We start from the raw sequence: 20,467 nt of genomic DNA, 5'->3' as shown, positions 1-20,467 counted from the left end.
CTCCTTCACAGCGTCAACCAGCAGCTCAGTTTCCTCTGCTGAGAAGCGTTTGTTGAACACGTCCAGGTAGCTGCACTGTTAAAATAACAATACGCCAAAGTCAGAGCTCACCTGATCTACTCTTAAAGAGAATGATGAGAAAGAGACACTCTGATTGATTTATTTCACGTTATGCCCAAAATTAATTAAACACACCCATGATTAATTAGGATAATTAGCACATGCCATTTGCATGTTTTGAGTTGCGCATAGTGTACTTTTCCCATCGTTACGATAGCAAAGACACACTGATATGCCCTAAATCAAGCTGCACAGTGCCTCGGACTCATATCCCAGAGACATTTATCAGTGTCCAAGAGGATCCAGACTTAACTCGGCCTCACATTCCACAGATTCAGAGCAATTTATAAACATCTCTGATGGTGACCTGAACTTGGGTTGTAATAACTGATACAGCATTTTGCCTCTTTTTTGTCAGTTCATTCTTACATTCAGTTAATTTCTAGTCAGTGTATGGACTGTCTAAACGTGTATTTTCTGGATGTTCTGAACAGATCTTGGCCGGAGTGCAGATCTCTCTCAGTGCTAAACTTTAGCCCGGTCTCAGCAGAGCAACGTAATCTATCAGATTCAGCAGTCAGGCCCCATAGAGTTTACTGATGTTGTAATGCAGCTCTGGGCTCTGGGCTTCACAGTTAGCTCTGATGCTGAAACGTCGTGACCACAGACGCGTGCATGGGGTTGAGTCACAGTCTGCATGTGTGTGTGTGTGTGTGTATTCTAACGTCACGGGGGATCTTGTCTTCCTCTGAACAGCAATGACTCAATCCTTTTCCTAAACTGCTGCACCGATGCATTACTCAGACTGTGAGTAAAAACAGGACAAATCCTGAAATCTGTTTCTCTCTCACAGTTAGTGTCTCAGTTACACACACTTTATAATCATCATCATCATCATCCATACACACACAGACACCCTTATAGTCTAAGCTTCAGTTTCTTTATTGATCACAGTATAGGTGTCACACTGGCCAAACCAAAGACAAACATTCGCAAGGGCATTAGGCTTATTACAGGTGTAGTCAGGGACAGGCAGGGTCAGTATCAGGAAGGCAGCAGTAGTTAACAACATACCAGTGTAGAGAGTGTAGAAGGCAAAATGGGGTCAGACATGGGAAATCCAGAAGGTAAAATTCAAGGCAAAACACACAACATGCAAAAACAGGTCAAAATACAAAAATGTGTTGGCAATGAACGAAAAACAAAAGAACTGCGTCGTAGAAGAGCCGGATTAATAGATTCAATACTTGGCGAAAAGGTAAGGAAACAGAGGGGTATTTATACAGTAGTAAAACAGACCGGGTGTAAGCAATCAGAAGCTGGGAGAGCAGGAACGACTGAAAATGGCTGAAAATATAATAGGTGACTTAAGGAAAATTACAAAATTAGTACTGCACTTGGATAAGTAACTTTAATCTGCTTACTTGATTGGAAATAGGAACTTGCTAGATTACTCTTTTCCTGAAAAAAGTGGCCAGATTACTTGAAAATTCACTGAATCTGTGTCACAGTGTAATAAGTGATCAGGGTCAGCAGAGTTTGTAATACCTCCAAAAACAAAAATAGATCTGTTGTAGTGAATTTTGTTCACTAAACTAAACTAATCTGCCTGATCTGGACTCTGAACTACTCAAAAACTCCAATTCCCAGCATGCACTCACACCAAACTTCCCTGACTCTGCTGATCACGTGATGCTACAGCGTTCCCGCTCCCCAAGTTACTGATTGTTTGCACCTGGTCTGTCTTGTATAAATACCCCTCTGTTTTCTCTGCCCCTCTCAGAGTATTGAATCTAGTTATCTTACCCTTCTTCAACATGTTTCCTTTGTTTTTTGCCTTTTTTTTTGTTTGCACACATATGTGAAAGAAGGAAGCAAGCTATGATGCACATTACAGTTTTAAATTACTTTAATATGATTGCTGGATTGGAAATAGAAACTTGAATCTGTGTCACAGTGTAATAAATGATCATGGCCAGAGTTTGTAAAACATCCAAAAACATATAGATCTGTTGTTGTTTAGTAAATTTTGTTTAAATAAGTTATTAACGTAGTTTTTGTACTAATATTAGTATTAGAACTGAAATTGATGAGTCAGTGTCTCCCTAGATGTTAAGCTTTTAGACAGTTTTTTGCAGGATAAATAAAAAACCTTAAGGCAGAAAAACTGATCCTATTTTTACATGGATTCTAATGAAGTTTCTGTTTCTACTAAAGCCGGTTCCACAAAACCAGGGTGTGGTGCTGTAAATAGTAACTGCATCAGTTCTTAAAACACTGAAACACTGTTTACTGCAGTTACCAGAGTGATGTGAGGTAATGATGGCACGCAGTCAGAGATGCACCTGTGGTGAAAGGTTGATTGAACTCGAATAATAGTTTGTTTTTAATAACAATAACGGCATTTTTACCTGCAGGCTAAAATGTGAAAGCCTGAAATCAGTTTCTAGGAAACATCTAAACAATCTGCTTGATTCCTACTATTGTGAAACACTTTCTTTAACAGACATTTAAACCAGCATTAGTCAGTTTTCTCAAAACATAAAATGAAGTAAGTGAAATAAGTGGAGCATATGAAAATATATATTATAAATAAACATCGTATTATTTTTATAATGGCATCAGCCTTCAAGGCAAGACAAGACAAGTTTATTTGTACAGCACATTTCACTCAAAGTGCTTTACAGAAAGATTTAAGACTCAATGCAGAACAAGTTTAAAAGAAAGTTATTAGAAATTAAAAATAAAAGGGAAGAAAACAATTAAAATTAATCAAATTGGAATACGAGAAATAAATTAAAATAAAGACATAATACAGAAAAATGTTAAAATGAAAATTACATGACATTATAACTAAAATAATATACAAGTAATTAAAAAAATAAGAACAGTACAAGAAATAAAGTAATAAAAATCCGCATTCAGCACAATGTGAACAATGTGAAACTTTTTTAACTTAATTTTACGCATTATTTTTTTCAGGTCAAGTAATGAATGAGTAAATTCTCTCTCTCTCTCTCTCTTTTTGTCTCTCTTTCTCTTTATTTAGGAGAGTACAGTTACTTGGGAACGAGCCTGAGGCAGGCGAACATCGAGCCCATGCCCTCTCTATCAGACGTCAGACAGCTGATTGCTCTGTATGGGGTTTTGCCTCTGGGTGAGTAAATCTTCCCACCTGTCTGTCTGTCTGCTCTCTCTCTCTCTCTCTCTTTTTATCTATCTGTCTCTCTCTGTAACTGCATTGCTTCCTCCAACCAAAAAACTGCCAGTCAAATGACACAAACCTGTGGCCACCTGAAAACAGCGCCCACGTCATCTCAGAACTGTGTGTAAAGCGTGAGCAGATTACTCGGCACCACTTTAAAATAAGACTTCACTTATAAAGGGTTTATAAATGGTTTAGAAATCACAAAATAATTATTATTGATTAGGCTGTAAATGCCTTAAAAACCATTGATAATCAGTTACAACACATCAATTGAAAAGGCAACAGTAAATAATAAAACAAGTAGTAAAATAAGAGTAAATAGTAAAACATACTATATACATAATATATATATATATATATTACTATGACACGTTTAATGCTGTTTGATGGAAAACACAAAGTAAGATCAATAGCTAGAAAGATCTGTGGTTTTCAGCTCACTGTCATATATTTATTAACTGCTTATTAATAGGTTTTAAATTATAACTCCTTTATAAACCATTTATAAACCCTTTATAAATGGGGTCTTATTTTAAACTGGTACCGATTACTCATATAGTGTGAAAAGAAATATAATATAATATATCCAAAAGGAACGCTAATGAACACCCTGGGAACTCTAGCATGGATCCCATTAATATTTCAGGAATGGTACTGTTAGCTTTGTGTGTGTATTTGTGTGTGTGTGTGTGTGTGTGTGTGTATTACAGTGCATGCCCTTCTGAACTGTACCTGACCTCCTGTGGAGTTTATTCCACAGACCAGGTTCTTGTGTCACTTTCCCTAGAGCGTGCACTCCATTAGCACAGAACACACCGGTGTCCAGTATCACTCCATCAGCTCCCACACTGTTTCACTCTCGTTCTCACTCTCTCACTCTCTCTCTCATCCATCCCTCCAAACCCCAACGTTAAAGGAGACTTTTGGTGCAGTAAAACATGCACCAAACCCTTTGTTGATGAATAGCTCACCTCCGCTCTCCTGCAGCTTTCCGAGATCCATTAATTTTGTGCTTGATGCCCAGCACTCTTTACAACGGGTGCTTTGCAGTTTGGGGCATATATAAGTCATATATAAATCGTTTTTTACATCGTTATCCAGCCATAAAATATCATGAACACATCATTGGTAGAATCTGGAGATCTCGGACATTTAAAAAGAGGCATTAATATATTTAAAACTCTAAAGTTCTTAATGCTCCAAAACTCTTAACTGGTTTTTAATACGCTTCTTGCGCACTTAATGCCTCATTTTAAAAAAGTCAGGGCTCTCCAATTTGTAATTTGTCCGTATCAGTAAATCTGAATTTTTAACTGGAATGATCTGTGTGAGTCTGAAAGGGTTAATGAAAGTAATGCCAATCTAATGAACAGCAAAGGAACAACAGAAAGTGTGTGAGAGAGTTAATAAGCTAGCGGAGGCTCAGTGGGGTTAGCGTGAGGATCAAACCTGATCTTTCACACCCGTACACACACACACACACATTCACCCGTACACACACACACACACACACACACACACACACACACACACTTACACGGAGCCCTGGTGGCCTGTAACCCCTGACAACAGATAGAGAGAGAGAGAGAGAGAAATAAATAGAGAGAAATAGAGAGAAAGATACAGAGAGAGAGAGAGAGATTGCTGTAATTATTTGAATTTTATTATTGTTGTTATTAATACTTTGTTATTATTGTCCTGTTTCTGATAATATTGTCATTGATGTCTTACTTTTTATTCAGTTTTTGACATTAAAACATTGTTTTTAAAACAATCATGCTAATAAAGCCTAGTTGAATTGATTTGAGAGAGAGAGAAAGAGAGAGAGAGAAAGAGAGAGAGAGAGAGAGAGACAGGGAGAAAGAGAGGAAGAGAGAGAGAGAGCTACACAGAGAGAGAGATACAGAGTGAGAGAGAGAGAGAGAGAGAGAGAGAGAGAGACAGGGAGAAAGAGAGGAAGAGAGAGAGAGAGAGCTACAGAGAGAGAGAGAGAGATACAGAGAGAGAGAAATAGAGAAACAGAGAGAGAGATAGAGACAGGGAGAAATAGAGAGAGAGCTACAGAGAAAGAGAGAGAGAGAGAGAGAGAGAGAGAGACTGCAGGGCCCCAGGCAGTGGTGTTTTGCCACATAAACAGCCTCCTCAGTGTTAAAACAATGAGAGATCAGTCAGCAGCTCAAAAACAATCACATGTCGGCCGGTCGGCCCCCGGGGCTGTGATTGGGTCTCTGAGGGGCGGCAGAGAGAGAGAAAAGGGTCGACCCCAGGGCCTGTCATCACCCCAGTACCAGAGGAGAGAGAGAAACGAAAAAAACGAAAAGAGAAAGAGAGAGTAGAGTGGTGGGGTAAGAGACTACAGCCTTTATTTATCAGTGATACACATTCATTTCTCTGTAAGCAGAAGAGTAGATACTAGGGTTTAAAATACTCGACCTCAAACATACTGAAAATATGTTTGAGCTGGTTCGAATCCCAGTCATGTAGCTTGCCATCAGCTGCCAGATCCCTGAGAGAGCACAGTTGGTCTTGCTCTCTCTGGGTGGGTACAGTAGATGGCGCCCTCTCTTTCCCCTCATCACTCCTAGGGTGATGTGGATCAGCACAAGGCTGTATCTGTGAGCTGATGTATCAGAACCGAGTCGCTGCACTTTCTTTCGTGCGTTAGCACTGTGATGCTACTCGGCAATGCTACAGCATCAGCAGCAGTTCAAAAAGAGGCGGAGTCTGACTTCTGACATGTATTGGAGGAGGCGTGTGCTTGTCTTCACACTCCTGGTGTTGGGGCATCACTAGTGATAGGGGGAATATCATCTGGATTAGTTGTATCTTGCTATGGGACATTTGATAGAATATTAGGCATTCTGCATGTATAATTTTGATGTGTATTTATATACATGTAAAGAATTGTTCAGGGATCATTTTAAAAATAAGAAAACACCCCAAAAAATTTTGCACTTTTACAATACTCTATTTTACTCTGTTCGACTCAGAAGAGTTCAATTAAATCAAAAATATTTGTATAATATTTAATGTTATAATGCAGCCTGCGTAGAGTTTAGGATACCAGATACTGTGTTTCAATCACAGTGAAATTTGAGAAGATAGGAAAGGACAATAGTAAAGAAAAATAAAGAAAATTTGATTTGTTTCAACACATAGAAGGCAGAATAAATATGAAGGATAGAGGGATGAAAAATGGCAGTCTCTTTGTTAATGTTATAAAGATTATTTCTTATTATCTGCTGCAAAACTAATATGTTTTTTCTGTTGTTATGAGAGTGAGGAAAGGTTTGAATTACACCTTTATTTATCTTTATGACAAAGAGCTGCAGCTTATATTACTGTGTTTGCAGGAATGTAAACACAATGACAAGGCAAACTGATGAGTAAACAAAATATATAAATATATCTAAATATTTTCTCCATCACATGTGGCCGAGAACAACGTGCCATTCATTATCTAACAAATGGTGGCAAATGGGGACAGAAAGACAGGGAGACACCCCTCAACTGTCAGAAAGCTGTCTACCTCTCCCACAGAGAAATACCCCACAGACGGGTAATTTGGGGAGTGTTTATGGGGCTGTTTGTGTTGGAGTGTGTTTTGATTGAGGCCGGTTCAGAGACAGCCCTGAGGCCGGCTCCTCTCTACCATCAGTATAGTGTAGTACTTAAATACTCCACTTTACTAGAATCAGAATCAGAATACACTGTAGTACTTAAATAAAGTACTTAAATGAAACCTGCTATAACGCTAATGATGAGTTATATAAGTTATATATGGAATATAATCAAGAGGAAGATGGATGATCACAAGCCATCAAACCACCAAACTGAACTGCTTGAATTTTTGCACCAGGAGTAAAGCAGCATAAAGTTATCCAAAAGCAGTGTGTAAGACTGGTGGAGGAGAACATGATGCCAAGATGCATGAAAATAAATACTGTGATTAAAAACCAACCAGGGTTATTCCACCATATATTGATTTCTGAACTCTTAAAACTTTATGAATATGAGCTGGTTCGAATCCCAGTCATGCAGCTTGCCATCAGCTACCAGAGCCCTGAGAGAGCACAGTTGTCCTTGCTCTATCTGGGTGGGTACAGTAGATGGCACTCTTTCCCTTCTTTAATCACTTCTAGGGTGATGTGGATCAGCATAATGCTGCATCTGTGAGCTGATGTATCAGAACCGAGTTGCTATAGAGGGATATACAGCTGAGTAGCAGCTGAATGGGTGTGACAATTGGCCAGATATATTGCGACAAAATGGGTAGAAATATATATATATATATATATATATATATATATATATATATATATATATATATATATATATATATATATTATAACATATAAATTTATTAGTACATTTATTTTTTTTTATTTTCACAGATATGTATTAAAGCACAGTGCACTACAATACAGTGAAATATAACCCAGGACTAGATTTTCTCACAGAACTGTTTGGTGTTTTTAAAGGTTTTTTGTTTTTTTTTGCTCTATGGAAAAATGTGTGATAAACAGTTCAAATCTAAAGTCAACTTCCCTCTCAACACAATGGCTCTTAAACAGAACTACTGGGAATGCCCTGAGAGTGCAGACCAGTCTCAAATAAATGAACTCTAATCCTGGGTGAGGGGAAGTGAGTACACACACAATAACACACACACAAGTATAGATGTTTTATATATGTCAGAGACATGGGGTTATAGATATGTCCCATATGTTATATATACAGTACTCTGTATGTCATGCAGTAGAGGGCGTAAATTGCAGGCGGCCAAGTATATTGTCTGTTTATCTCAGCAGTAAGTGTGTTTTGGCAGGAAAAACTCCATATCTGAACATTTACAATAAAAACAAACATAAATCAAGTTTGCAATAGAATGTGTTTTTATATATATGTACAAAATATTTAGACAAAAATACTTAAAATAAAGATACTTCTCTCTTTACTTTACTCACTTACTGATTTACTCTAATTAATGTCTGATCAGTGTTATAGATACTGGAATGTAACTTTAAATACTGGAAACTGGAGTTTCAGAAGAAAAGCTTCTAAAATAGAGCATGAATCATGTGTTCATTTGCATTTATACAAATATATATATATAGGTTCTTCAGTTTAAAACATTGAATTCTTTAAGGATCCTTTCAGAAAACGTTCTTAGAAGAACTCGTTCTTAAGGACAAACGGCTTTGAAAATTAGTAATATATTTTAGTGAGATAAATTAATTCAGTTTCTCATAGCTGGATTCAAATATTACATACATAGGAACTTTTTTAAATAGCCAGATGTAATACAGCTGAATTATATATATATATTTTTTAAAGATGCCTCTAAAACCAGTAAGGAACATTTTCTAAGTTCTAAAAGAGATCTTCAAGGAACTACTTATTTTTTTATTTTCAAGGAACTACTTATTTTTGATTTTTGCCAACACCACCTTCAGCTCAAATTTGAAAAATGCTAAAAAAAATTGGGAGGGGCACTGGGTGATGTATGGGTTTAGGGGCGGGGCAGAAGGGAGAGCTGGGAGAGGAAGTCAAAGTAAAAAGAGTTTATTTCATGTCATTTTAAAGCATTTCTATTGGTCTGTTCATTAAGAAATTGTGGCACAGTGTAAGAAAGAGTTTGTCTGTTCTAATTATGTAGTAAACTACAAATTGACAAAAATTGAGAATAAATACACTTGTTTTTTTTATTGCAAAGCAACGATATAACAAACACAAATAAACACATTTGTGGGATACTGTGTATTTCAAATGTAGTGTGAATGCTTTACAAGCATGTTTTTTATGTATAAATTCTTATGCTTATATTATTATTTTAAATGCACTTTTATATGCATTGAATGGAAAATGTTACTGAATATGTTACTGGGTTTTACCTTTCATTTAAAACAACTGTTGGTACTGACTTAGCAGGTTATACCCGTTTGTAAAGAAAGAAAGAAAGAAAGAGAGAGAGAGAGAAAAAGAAATAGAGAGGCTTTATTAGTTAATGCTGTGTTGAATTGGCTGTTTGCATCGCCCCCTGCTGCACGGCGCATGTTCATAAATACAACCACCAAACCCAGATTTATTACAGTCTACCTTTATCCTCATTTTCCTCATGCAAGGTTTCCTTTGAAGCGCGTCCTGATAATAAATCTGATAAGAGCATGTCATGAAGACCTGGAGCTGGGGAATTTCTCAGTGATCACCATCATCACTCCCTCAGACCTTCAAATTAACCAGAGTGACTCAGAGAACTTCAATCAAAAACACTGTCTGGCAGCTTCTTCTCATTGGAAGCAGTTATAGAATAAAGAGCATCTCAGAGAATAAAGAGAGCAGCTCCTCCACAGATCAGCAGATTGATGTATGAGTTAAAGTGGAAGCTTGAATTAATACAAAAGTGTATTTTTACTCCTTCCTCCTGTCTGGTTTAAACAGCAGCAGATCTTCTGAATATATCTACACTGATGGGCGTGGTGTTCTGGAAATGAGGTGTGTTCAGGTACATTTCTGGAGTTTTGCTTGTTTATCTTGGTAACAGAAAACACAGGAGCTCCACTGACTGAATACAACCTAGACAGACGCCAACAGTCAGACGTTCATCCCTATCTTGGCAACGCAGATGCACGCCCAACTTTTACATCAACAATAAACAGAACAGTAAATAAAATAACGCTGCTGTTCCCGTAAATGAGCTGCTGGAGCTCCTTCACAGCGTCAACCAGCAGCTCAGTTTCCTCTGCTGAGAAGAGTTTGTTGGACACGTCCAGGTAGCTGCACCGTTAAAATAGCAATCCGCCAAAGCTGGAGCTCACCTGACTCTACTCTTAAAGGGAACGATGATCATGACTGAGACACTATGATTTGTTTATTTCACTTTACGTTCAAAATTTACCACACATTAACCATGATTAATTAAAAGAATTAGTACATGCCTTTTGCTTTGCGTTTCAAGATGCACAAAGTGAACTTTGCCCGTCATTATGATAGCAAAGACACAATGACACACCTTAAACCTTTCAGATCTCAAATAATGCGAAGACAAATATTTTTAAAGAGTTTTAAGAGTTCAGAAATCAATATTTGGTGGAAGAACCCATTTGTGGTTTTTAATCACAGTTTTTTTTTTTCACGCATCTTGGCATCATGTTCTCCTCCACCAGTCTTACACACTGCTTTTGGATAACTTTATGCTGCTTTACTCCTGGTGCAAAAACTCAAGCAGTTCAGTTTGGTGGTTTGATGGTTTGTGATCATCCATCTTCCTCTTGATTATATTATAGAGGTTTTCAATTTGGTAAAATCAAAGAAACTCATCATTTTTAGGTGCTCTCATTTCTTTTCTGAGCTATATTAGCTTTATAGCTCTAGTTTACAACAGCAATGGTTGAACAGCAATATTTGGGGTAAAACATGGGAAAACTACGTGTTAAACAAATTGTTTTTAGTGCAAACTATCACTTAAAGTCTGAGGGAAGCTTCACAGTTTGTGTTTTGGTAAAATCAGCGGTGTATAAATGCTGTGTATTGTTTTGTTCAGCATGAGACTGAGCTGCACCTGTTACACTCAGGGATACATGAGTGCATGCAGCCGGAGTTTGTGTGTGTTGTGCGTTTGCCTCGGTGGGTTTCTCTGTGTGTGTGTGGGTGTATCATTCACTCAAACACACACACACACACACACACACACACACTGTTTCCTGATCCAGCTTGGAACTTTTAACCGCATTCACCATCAGAGAGAACACACACACACACACTTAAACACACACACAGAGAACCATTAAACTATTGTTCTTTCATTACGGAGGACCAGCAGCTACAGTAATCAGCATCTGTGCTAACATCTGACTTCCGCACCTAATTACTTTTACATAAGCGGGAGTCGGAAAGGGTAACATCGGTCAATCGGAATTAAGGACCTATAAAACGTGGAAGATCAATAGGATTTAGGTCTTTAGGACTTTGACTGGATCATTCTAACCTATGAATATTCTATATAGCTCCACTGTAGCTCTGACTGTATGTTTAGGGTCATCGTCTTGACGGAAGGTCTCAAGTCTTTTACAGCCTCCAACAGCTTTTCTTTTTCCAGGATTGTTCTGTATTTATTTATCTCCATCCATCTTCCATCCATCAACTCTGACCAGCTTCCCTTCACTGTATAAAACTAAATTTTAGCAAATTAAATGTTCTCATTTTAAGGCTGTTGCTTTGTTGTACTATGCTTATTTGCACAGCTGTACAGATGTTTAATTTTTGTAAATGTTCATCTACACTTTCTGTATAGAGTATATATATAAGTATATATAGTATATATATATATATATATATAGTATGTGTCTGCTCAAAAATAAGCACAAAAAAATCACAGTCAAGTTATTCTAATTCTTGTGTCCAAATGTAACCCAGAAAATAAGGGATTTTTGCTTGATTTAAGTCTTACTTCACTATTTTGAGAATTCAACCCATTGGCAGATGGCTTAATTTAAGCATTTTTGTATCCATTTACATATATTTTTTGTTCTAGTTTTTGCCAAAAGATATTTGCAGTGTGTCCCTGCTAAAGAAAAGCATCCCCACAGCATGATGCTGCCACCACCATGTTTCACAGTAGGGATGGTGTGTTCGGAGTGATGAGCAGCGTTACTTTTCTACCAAAAAGTTAAACTTTGGTCTCATCTGACCACAGCACCTTTTTCCACATCTTTTCTATGTTCCTACATCATGACAGAACTGGTATTTATTGCTCCTCTGTCAGCATAAGGTTGTTAAGTGAATTCAACATTAAAAGCCACCTTCAAAAGACATGCTTTACACATGCATGTGTTGACAAGCCGGGTTATACAGAAACGTGGATTTAACAGTATTTTACAGTTTTTGTGAGCATAGTCCAGCCCACTTCACCAAAGTTACACAGTGCGTTTAACAGTGTGTGAAGCCCCGAGTAGCAAAGATAGAGAAATATATTTTTTTTTTGGAGCATCAAATTGATTTTAAAGCTGATCTCATGCATTGTGTTCTGCAGGTTCTCAGAGTGTTCATGAGAGAGGGCCGTTGATCCGCTCGTTGCTATTGGCCGGTCCTTCAGGCGTGGGGAAGAAGATGTTGCTGCATGCTCTGTGCACAGAGACCGGAGCCAACCTCTTTAACCTCTCCCCCGGAAACCTGGCAGGAAAATACCCGGGCAAGAGCGGCCTCCAGTACCTCCTACATATGGTGCTCAAGGTAAAGAGAGAGATTAATTCATCTTATATTGGAGAAAAAGCTTCTGCAAAGAAAAGTGCTGCCTCTGAAAAAATGAAGAGATCACTTCTCTGAGTTTATGTTTGAGTAAAATGAACATTGTTGGGGTTTTTTTCTATAAACTACAGACAACATTTCTCCCAAATTCCAAGCAGAACTTTGAGACCTCAAATAATACAAAGAAAACAAGTTCATATTCATAAAGTTTTAAGAGTTCAGAAATCAATATTTGGTGGAATAACCCTGGTTTTTAATCACAGTTTTTATGCATCTTGGCATCATGTTCTCCTCCACCAGTCTTACACACTGCTTTTGGATAACTTTATGCTGCTTTACTCCTGGTGTAAAAATTCAAGCAGTTCAGTTTGGTGGTTTGATGGTTTGTGATCATCCATCTTCCTCTTGATTATATTCCAGAGATTTTCAATTTGGTAAAATCAAAGAAACTCATCATTTTTAAGTGCTCTCAAATTTTTTTCCAGAACTGATTTCTGTTTTGTGTATGTTAACACATTTTGCCCAAATCCCTGAGATATGGGTTTTATATGTTAGGTAATATCTCTGAACTTTAGATGGATGAGGTTTGTATTCGATGTAAAGGTCAGGAATCGCGTGCTCTGTTTGTTGCGATGCTTCCGAGCTTCAACACGACCTTCAGATCTGAACACGCTGCTTACAGAATGACCATGGCGACGCCCAGCCGTGACACGACATGACGTTCTGAGTTTAACACTGAGATGTGTTTACTTTTCCCAAGAACATAAACATAAACAATCGGTGGTTTAATGAGGAACTGAGAGCTGGAGAGAAGCATGTCCTCAAGCTGCCCTTTCCTGCCCGGGTATAACCGAGCTGGAAGAAGAGTAGAGACCTGCGGGACCCGTCAGAATATTTCATTTAATCCATCCAGGCGCAGGACCATATATATGTACATATATGTAGAAAAATCCTGCAAATTAATAAAGAGTCTATGAATGAATGAATGAAATTACAATTATTTAGCAACTTTCTAGAAACGTTTTTACAAAACCTTTTATACTCAGCCCTCATCCACACACCGAAGAGAAGCATCCGCCAACAGCGCACAGTGTACTCTCAACCGAAAACAACCACCGTCCACCTGGAGAACTGTATTGGGCATGCATACATTTTATACACACACATTCCTATACAATACACCTACCTGTACACACATGCAAATCAATTTATCTCTTGAGTTTTACATTTTTCTGGCCAATTAAGAGTATCCAATTTACCTGATCTCCATGTTTTTGGACACGGGGAAAACATGGAAACTCCACCCAGATAGGGACTTGAACCCAACACCCCAGTGCTGGGATGCAAACATGCTAAACAATAAGCCATCTAGATACACTAAGTCATCTAAAATCTAGATAATTTAGTCTATTCTAGAAGGGAGCCGTAACGGGAATAAAACAAGCAATATTTGGTGGGAGCGGGCATAGCGGGATTAAAACAAGCGTTTTTTGCCAAAATCAGGCTGTGACGGGACTAACACAAGAGATTTTTGGTGGGAGCGAGTGGTAGCAGGACTAAAACAAGTGTTTTTTTGCAGATGCAGGCCATAACGGGACTAAAACAAGAGATTTTTGGTGGGAGCACGCTTTAACGGGACTAAAACAAGTGATTTTTAGTGGGAGCACGCTGTAACTGGACTAAAACAAGTGATTTCTGGTGGGAGCACGCTTTAATGGGACTAAACAAGAGATTTTTGGTGGGAGCACGCTTTAATGGGACTAAAACAAGTGATTTTTGGTGGGAGCAAGCTTTAACAGGACTAAACCAAGTGATTTTTGGTGGGAGCTCGCTTTAACGGGACTAAAACAAGCAGGATCTCTACAGACAGGCTTGGCTGAGGGTCGGCGGGGTGTTTTGTTGGTTTTGTTAGTTTTGTCGGTGGTGGCGTTTGTGTTTTGGGCTCTGAGTCATTATAAAGAGGGAGGAAAGCTGAGTTTAGTGCAGCTCGAGCAGCTCAGGGTTGGTGCAGCTGGATCTGGAGATAAACTGAGTGCTGAGGCTGAGGCTGGGTCTGTTTGCTCTGTACGGATACGGCTCTTTCAGCGCCTTTCCTAATGCATTCTGGGAGGAGAAGCGTGACGCTATCACAGCTTCCTGCTCGCTCTGCTGTTACCAGATGAATCCGCTGAACGCTTTTCTCTCTACTTAACTCTTATCTTTCAGAGGCATCTGGCTACACTTAGCCCTGCGCTCAAACACATGGTAAACACACTATAGTGCTGCTGTTATTAGGGAGGCGTGCATCTGGAGATCGTAAAATTATGAAGAGATATCACGATTATACGATTTAACTTGATTACACCACATTTGTGGAGTTAGATAATCTGAAGTAAGGTAAAAATGTGTGAAAGTGATAGATTTCTTTAGTTTACTCTCTAAGTTAGACCTTTAGTTGAGTTCAGGGGTACAGTCTCACTCCTTAATCATGTTAATCTAAAGGCTAAAGCTGCTGTTTCCATGTGGGTCAGCCAGACGTCTTCCTGCAGCAGTTTTTTTTAAGAGTCTTTATTTAAAGGTGTAGGAAACAGTACTCTCCGCTCTCTGACTTCTGTATCTGTAATTTCTCTAAAGAAAAGAAAGAACTTCTACTTTTAATAGTTTTAAAAGAGTTCTCTGTGTTTCCGTGTCTTTTTCTAGTTATTATGATGATGATGAAAGTGGGAAAGTTTGAAAGTGTGTAAATGCTGCAGTAGACAGTGCAGTAATACTATCTGCTTTTACAATATACTAAGAATTTTCCTCTTTTTTTAATCCTAAAATTACTTTTTTCACTTTTTTTAGTTCATTTGCTTTTCTTAAAGGCCCTGGCTTTCACCATTTGCAGTTATTGAGGATATGATTATATTTGATGTTGCCATTTCTCTTAAGCATTTCTAGAAATTAGTTTTTAAAAATTTAAAAATGACTTCTAAAATGAGTGTAATGAATACTTAAAGCCCTACATGATATCAAATATTGTTTAATTGGATTGTGTGTGTGTCTACTCTGATTAAACTGGAAGATTAAAGGTTCTGTTGCAGTAGTAGAGTGTATGTGTCGGGGTGGATGAGTGTGTGTGGAGTGTGTGTGTGTGTGTGTGTGTGTTAATGTGCTGTGATTTATTCCTTGTGTTTGGGCAGGTGGCTCGGCAGCTGCAGCCGTCTGTTCTTTGGATCGGAGACGCTGAGAAAACTTTCTACAAAAAAGTTCCAAAAGCAGAGAAAGAGGTGCGTCTGAGAGCTGAGAGCTGATCTGAGTTCAGTATTTCTTAATAAACGGAATTCATTCGTTTTAATGGAATTGTTAACGAAAATAGTTGTTCTGTCACCTGTAGTAAAAACAGAAATCACAATATATTGTAGAAATACTGAGTGAAGCACTGTCCTCTAGTGGCTCAGAAATTAAATTACACCTCTATGGTGCTGAACTGGGAGTTAAATTACATTAAATTATACATTTATAGTGTAAATTATACATATATTACAGCTTCCATACTGATTAACTTGCACTGATTATTTTATTTCTTGTAATGCTTTTTGTTCTTTTAGTTTTTGTTACTTGCATATTCTATTAATTACAATGTCTTGTAATGTTCCTTTAAAATAGTTCTGTGTTATGTCTTAAATGTATTTCTTATATTCCAATTTTATTCATTTTTATTATGTTCAAAATGTCCTTTTCTAGATGTAACAGAACTTTTAGTATAATTAATTTTGTTAATTTTCCTTCTTTTAAGTATATTGTTTTTTATTCATGTTTGAATCATGTTTAAATCATGTTTTATTTTTATTTTATCTTTATTTCCATTTTTATTGTTATTTTCTTACAAGTTTTTCAATGCAGCCGAGCATTTACAAGCATTTAACTTAAAGAGATGGAAAAAAAAAATATTATAAAAGTATTTAATAATTTTAAGCAAAAATTTGAAAAAGTTCATAATAATTCATAATAAAAATAAAATTGCAAAGGCAAAGGCATTAGAAAAAACAAATAAACAATATTTTTTTGGTACCACTTTAAAATAAGACTACCTTTATAAAGGGTTTATAAATGGTTTACAATTAGTTTATTAAGGGTGACTAATTAGGTTGTAAATGCCTTATAAATCATTAATAATCAGTTATAACACATACATAGAAATAGTGAACTATATTACACAACCATCTATACTGTTGCCCTTTCTATGTATGTGTTATAACAGATTATAACAGATTTTTAAGGCATTTACAACCTAATTAGTAACCATTAATAAACTAATTGTAAACCATTTATAAACCCTTTATAAAGGTAGTCTTCCTTTAAATTGGTACCTTTTTTTATTTAATTTTTTAATTTCTCTTTTATATATTATTTATGTAGTTGGAGCCCAAAAGGCTGAAGAAAGATCTGGTGAAGGTGGTGAAATCTATTAAGGTGGAGGACCGAGTGCTGCTGGTGGGAACATCTCGCCGACCTTTTGATGCCGACCTCAAATCCCTCTCTAAAGTTTACAAAAAGATCATCCTGATCCCCAGACCAGACTACTCCTCACGACTGAGTGAGTACAAAACATTCATGAACCTTATTATTAGTATTTTTAAAAACGTTACTGTTTTTAACACATAGTTTTTAAGAGTATTGAACATTTAATTGTTAAGAACACTCAGAAATTAACATTTAAATATAACATTTCTAAAATATTGTAAAAAGTAAGAATAAAATAATTAAACAAAATTAAACCCATGTTTTTAATCTTACTTGTGCAATATAAGTTTTGAGAAATATCTCTAAATAATAAATACTTAAACATATTTTAGGTATTTTAGGTCTGTTTATAGTGTTTATGGAAGTAATTAATATATTTAGTTTTGTAAAGGAAGCTGTGTCAAAGTTGTTGGTGAATCTCTTTTTAAGGTTTAAGGCTGTTTTTTGATCATGAAGCCTTATTACTTTATATATATGCTGTAATTTTGTGTGACAAAGTAAAAGCGATACTAATTTAAAGCCGTAGTTTTTTTTGTTTTTATCTATATATACTCCTAAAAGCAGAGTAACTCACAAACCTATATAAGAGCCCAGTCATGCAAAAAAATAAAGAAAGAAAGAATAAAAATGCAGTGATATACCGAGATATACCATCAGAATCTTGAAAAAAAAAAAATATATATATATATATATGTATAATGTATAATATATAAGTAAAGATGATATGCAGTTGAGTGTAAGCAGTTTTATTACAGTCTACAGTTCAGGGCAGTATGATAATAATATTACTGTATTTACTCATATTTACAGTTTTATGGAAAAAGCTGCTCGTGATTGGAGGAGCTCAGCTGGGTCCGATTCTGGATCTGAGCTCTCTGGCGAAGGTCACTGACGGCTATACTCAAGGTCACATCCTGCAGGCGGTGCGCAGCGTCCTGAGCTCCCGCCGCCTCAACCAGCAGAGCAAGAGACCACTCACCGCCCTGGAGTTCATCCCCCCTCTCGCCCGGCAAGACCCCGTCTACAAAGAGGAGGAGGAGACCTTAAAGGTAGGAGACACACCATTAATCAATTAATCAATTAATCAATTAGCTATATTACAAACAGTGATGGAGGAATTTTCTCTGCCTCAAGAAACCATTTATATAATTGTAAAGCTAAAAACACGATGTTACACACTGACTAATTTTAATGTGTCAAGTCCTGCTGGAAAATGAAATCCTCATCTCCATAAAAGTTGTCAGCAGAAGGAAGCATGAACTGATTGGTGGAAACTTCACACTAGACCTCAAGCAGCTCGGACAAATGAAATGTAAAATGCACTGATGATCAGTGATGGTTTGGAGAGTCATGTCTGTCATCTGCTGGTGTTGATCCACTGTGTTTTATTATCGAGTCTAAAGTCAGTGCAGTTTTGTTTTCCCACAAAATCTTACAGCACTTCATATCTTACAGCTTCCCTCTGCTGAAAACAACTTTTACGGAGATGTGGATTTCATTTTCCAGCAGGACTTGGCACACTGCCCACACTGCTCTAAAAGTAACAATTGGTCTTATTATATAATATTCTAATTTTCTGAGATAATGACTCCAGGGTTTTACAGTAAAAGAAATAAACACTTAAAATAGATCACTCTGTGTGTTTAATACATCTATATCATATATAAGTTTTACAGTTTTTACTGAATTACTGAAATAAAGTAACTTTTCAATGATCATCCAATTTTTTGAGATGCACTAGTATATAGTATATGGCTAGAAAGAGCATTTATTGGCAGAAAATAGGAGAAGTGATAAAAAAAAAAAATAAATATTAATAAAATTAATAAATATTATTATAATTTCATTATAATAGTATAATATTATCATACCATTATAATAAATATTAATGAATTAAATTGAATTTAAAGAAAACAATAGATGGTACATCATTTTTTACAATATCGCCCAGCCCTAGTGTAGACCATTGTCACAAAATCAAAGTTTTTGAGGAATGTTGGTGTTTTTATTACATTTGCATGTGAACAGTTGAAATACAACAGTTATAACAGTGGTAAAAATGGTGTTATATTGAGTATATTGTATTCCGGCAGGCCTGGTACAGCCGGACTCCACTGGGAAAGAAACGAACGCGAGCCGCCAAAGAGTTTGAGGACGCGGCTCAGCGTAAAGGAAAGAAGAAACCTGGAAAAGGGCAGAAGAAGGAGGGAGAGGGGAAAGGCAAAAAGAAGAAGAAAAAGAAGTGAATGTTTCTCTGCTTTACCAGAGACTGGAGTGTTTTACATTTATAGGACTTTTGAATATAAGCAAAGCACAAACTATAAGGAGATTTGTGTTTGGTAGATTATTTCTTATTGTTGCTTATTGGTAATAAATCTTAAGCATGTTAATCCAGATGTTTCATACTGAAAAAAATGCTTTTTACTATTTTTTCTAGATCTTCAAACTTTAAAACGGGTCAATTTGACCCAGAATAAATCAGGAGTGTTAGGTCTCTCTCACTTTTATTTAAAAGCTGCAGAACGATTTTAGAAATATTTATTTAATGTGTGTAATTCCTCTTTTAACCAGCAGAGAGCAGCAACAGACTTCTTATTTTTTTCGCTCTTGTTTTACTAAATGTCTTTAAATTCTGTTAAAACTCAGTGAAAAAAAATGAATGCTGATACCTGCCAGCAAACTGCAGTTCCCCAAGAATGACTTTATATTTACAGTGTACCAGAACATAATCTGCAATTCAGTTTTCATGCATCTTGGTTTCATACATGTTCTCCTCCACCAGTCTTACACACTGCTTTTGGATAACTTTATGCCCATCGTCATTTAGAGGTATCTTATTTTTTTCCCAGAGCCATATATGTATGTATTTACATATACAATATAATTAGCTAAAATGACTAAACATAATAAAATAGCTATTTGTAGATTTGTAGACCAAAATGTTAGTTTTTTTGTTCTTGTTTAGTGTGTTTTTTGCCTTGGAACTCTCCAATGGAGACCATTTTCACCCAGTCTCTTTCTTATTATTCAATCATTAACACTGACTGAGGCAAGTGAGACCTTAACTGAGGCAAGTGAGATCCTGCAGTTCTTTAAATGTAGTTGTTCTGGGTTCTTTTGTGACCTCCTGGATGAGTTGTCCATGCCCTTTTGGAGGCAGGGACAAAAAGCTGTTATCACCAATCCCCATAACATTACAAGTTCTAGCTAAGATGGTCTAGATGGTCCATTTTGTTCTTGGCCCAGAGTAAACAGCATCCATGTCTTCCCAAAAAAATCTAAAAAGCTGATTTGTCTGACCACAATACACTGTGTTACCACTGTGTGATCAATCCCAGACGCCTTCAAGCCCTGAGACATCAATTTCAATTCTCGACATACTGTAAGCCCTCAATGACAAACCATTTGGACATTGCTGGTAAATGTCATATAATGTACTTGCTTATATCATAAAGAAACCAAACAAAC

The 20,467-nt window shown here is 36.8% G+C and overlaps 1 protein-coding gene across 1 annotated transcript in view; it reads left to right on the top strand.

Moving 5' to 3' along the window:
- iqca1 (IQ motif containing with AAA domain 1) overlaps positions 1-19,939 on the top strand; it is a 67,108-nt gene extending 47,169 nt beyond the window's left edge. Inside the window, exons 14-19 of the mRNA XM_022675332.2 lie at positions 3,110-3,217; positions 12,300-12,499; positions 15,676-15,762; positions 16,895-17,072; positions 17,810-18,048; positions 19,093-19,939. Coding sequence (XP_022531053.2) covers positions 3,110-3,217; positions 12,300-12,499; positions 15,676-15,762; positions 16,895-17,072; positions 17,810-18,048; positions 19,093-19,245 — 965 coding nt within the window. The 3' untranslated portion in view covers positions 19,246-19,939. The remainder of the gene's footprint in view (positions 1-3,109; positions 3,218-12,299; positions 12,500-15,675; positions 15,763-16,894; positions 17,073-17,809; positions 18,049-19,092) is intronic.
- Positions 19,940-20,467: the final 528 nt, after the last annotated feature.

Source organism: Astyanax mexicanus, chromosome 5, assembly GCF_023375975.1.
Source record: "Astyanax mexicanus isolate ESR-SI-001 chromosome 5, AstMex3_surface, whole genome shotgun sequence".
NCBI lineage: Eukaryota > Metazoa > Chordata > Actinopteri > Characiformes > Acestrorhamphidae > Astyanax > Astyanax mexicanus.
The sequence above is the reverse complement of the archived record's forward strand: the minus strand, read 5'-3'. Positions and strand labels throughout refer to the sequence as shown.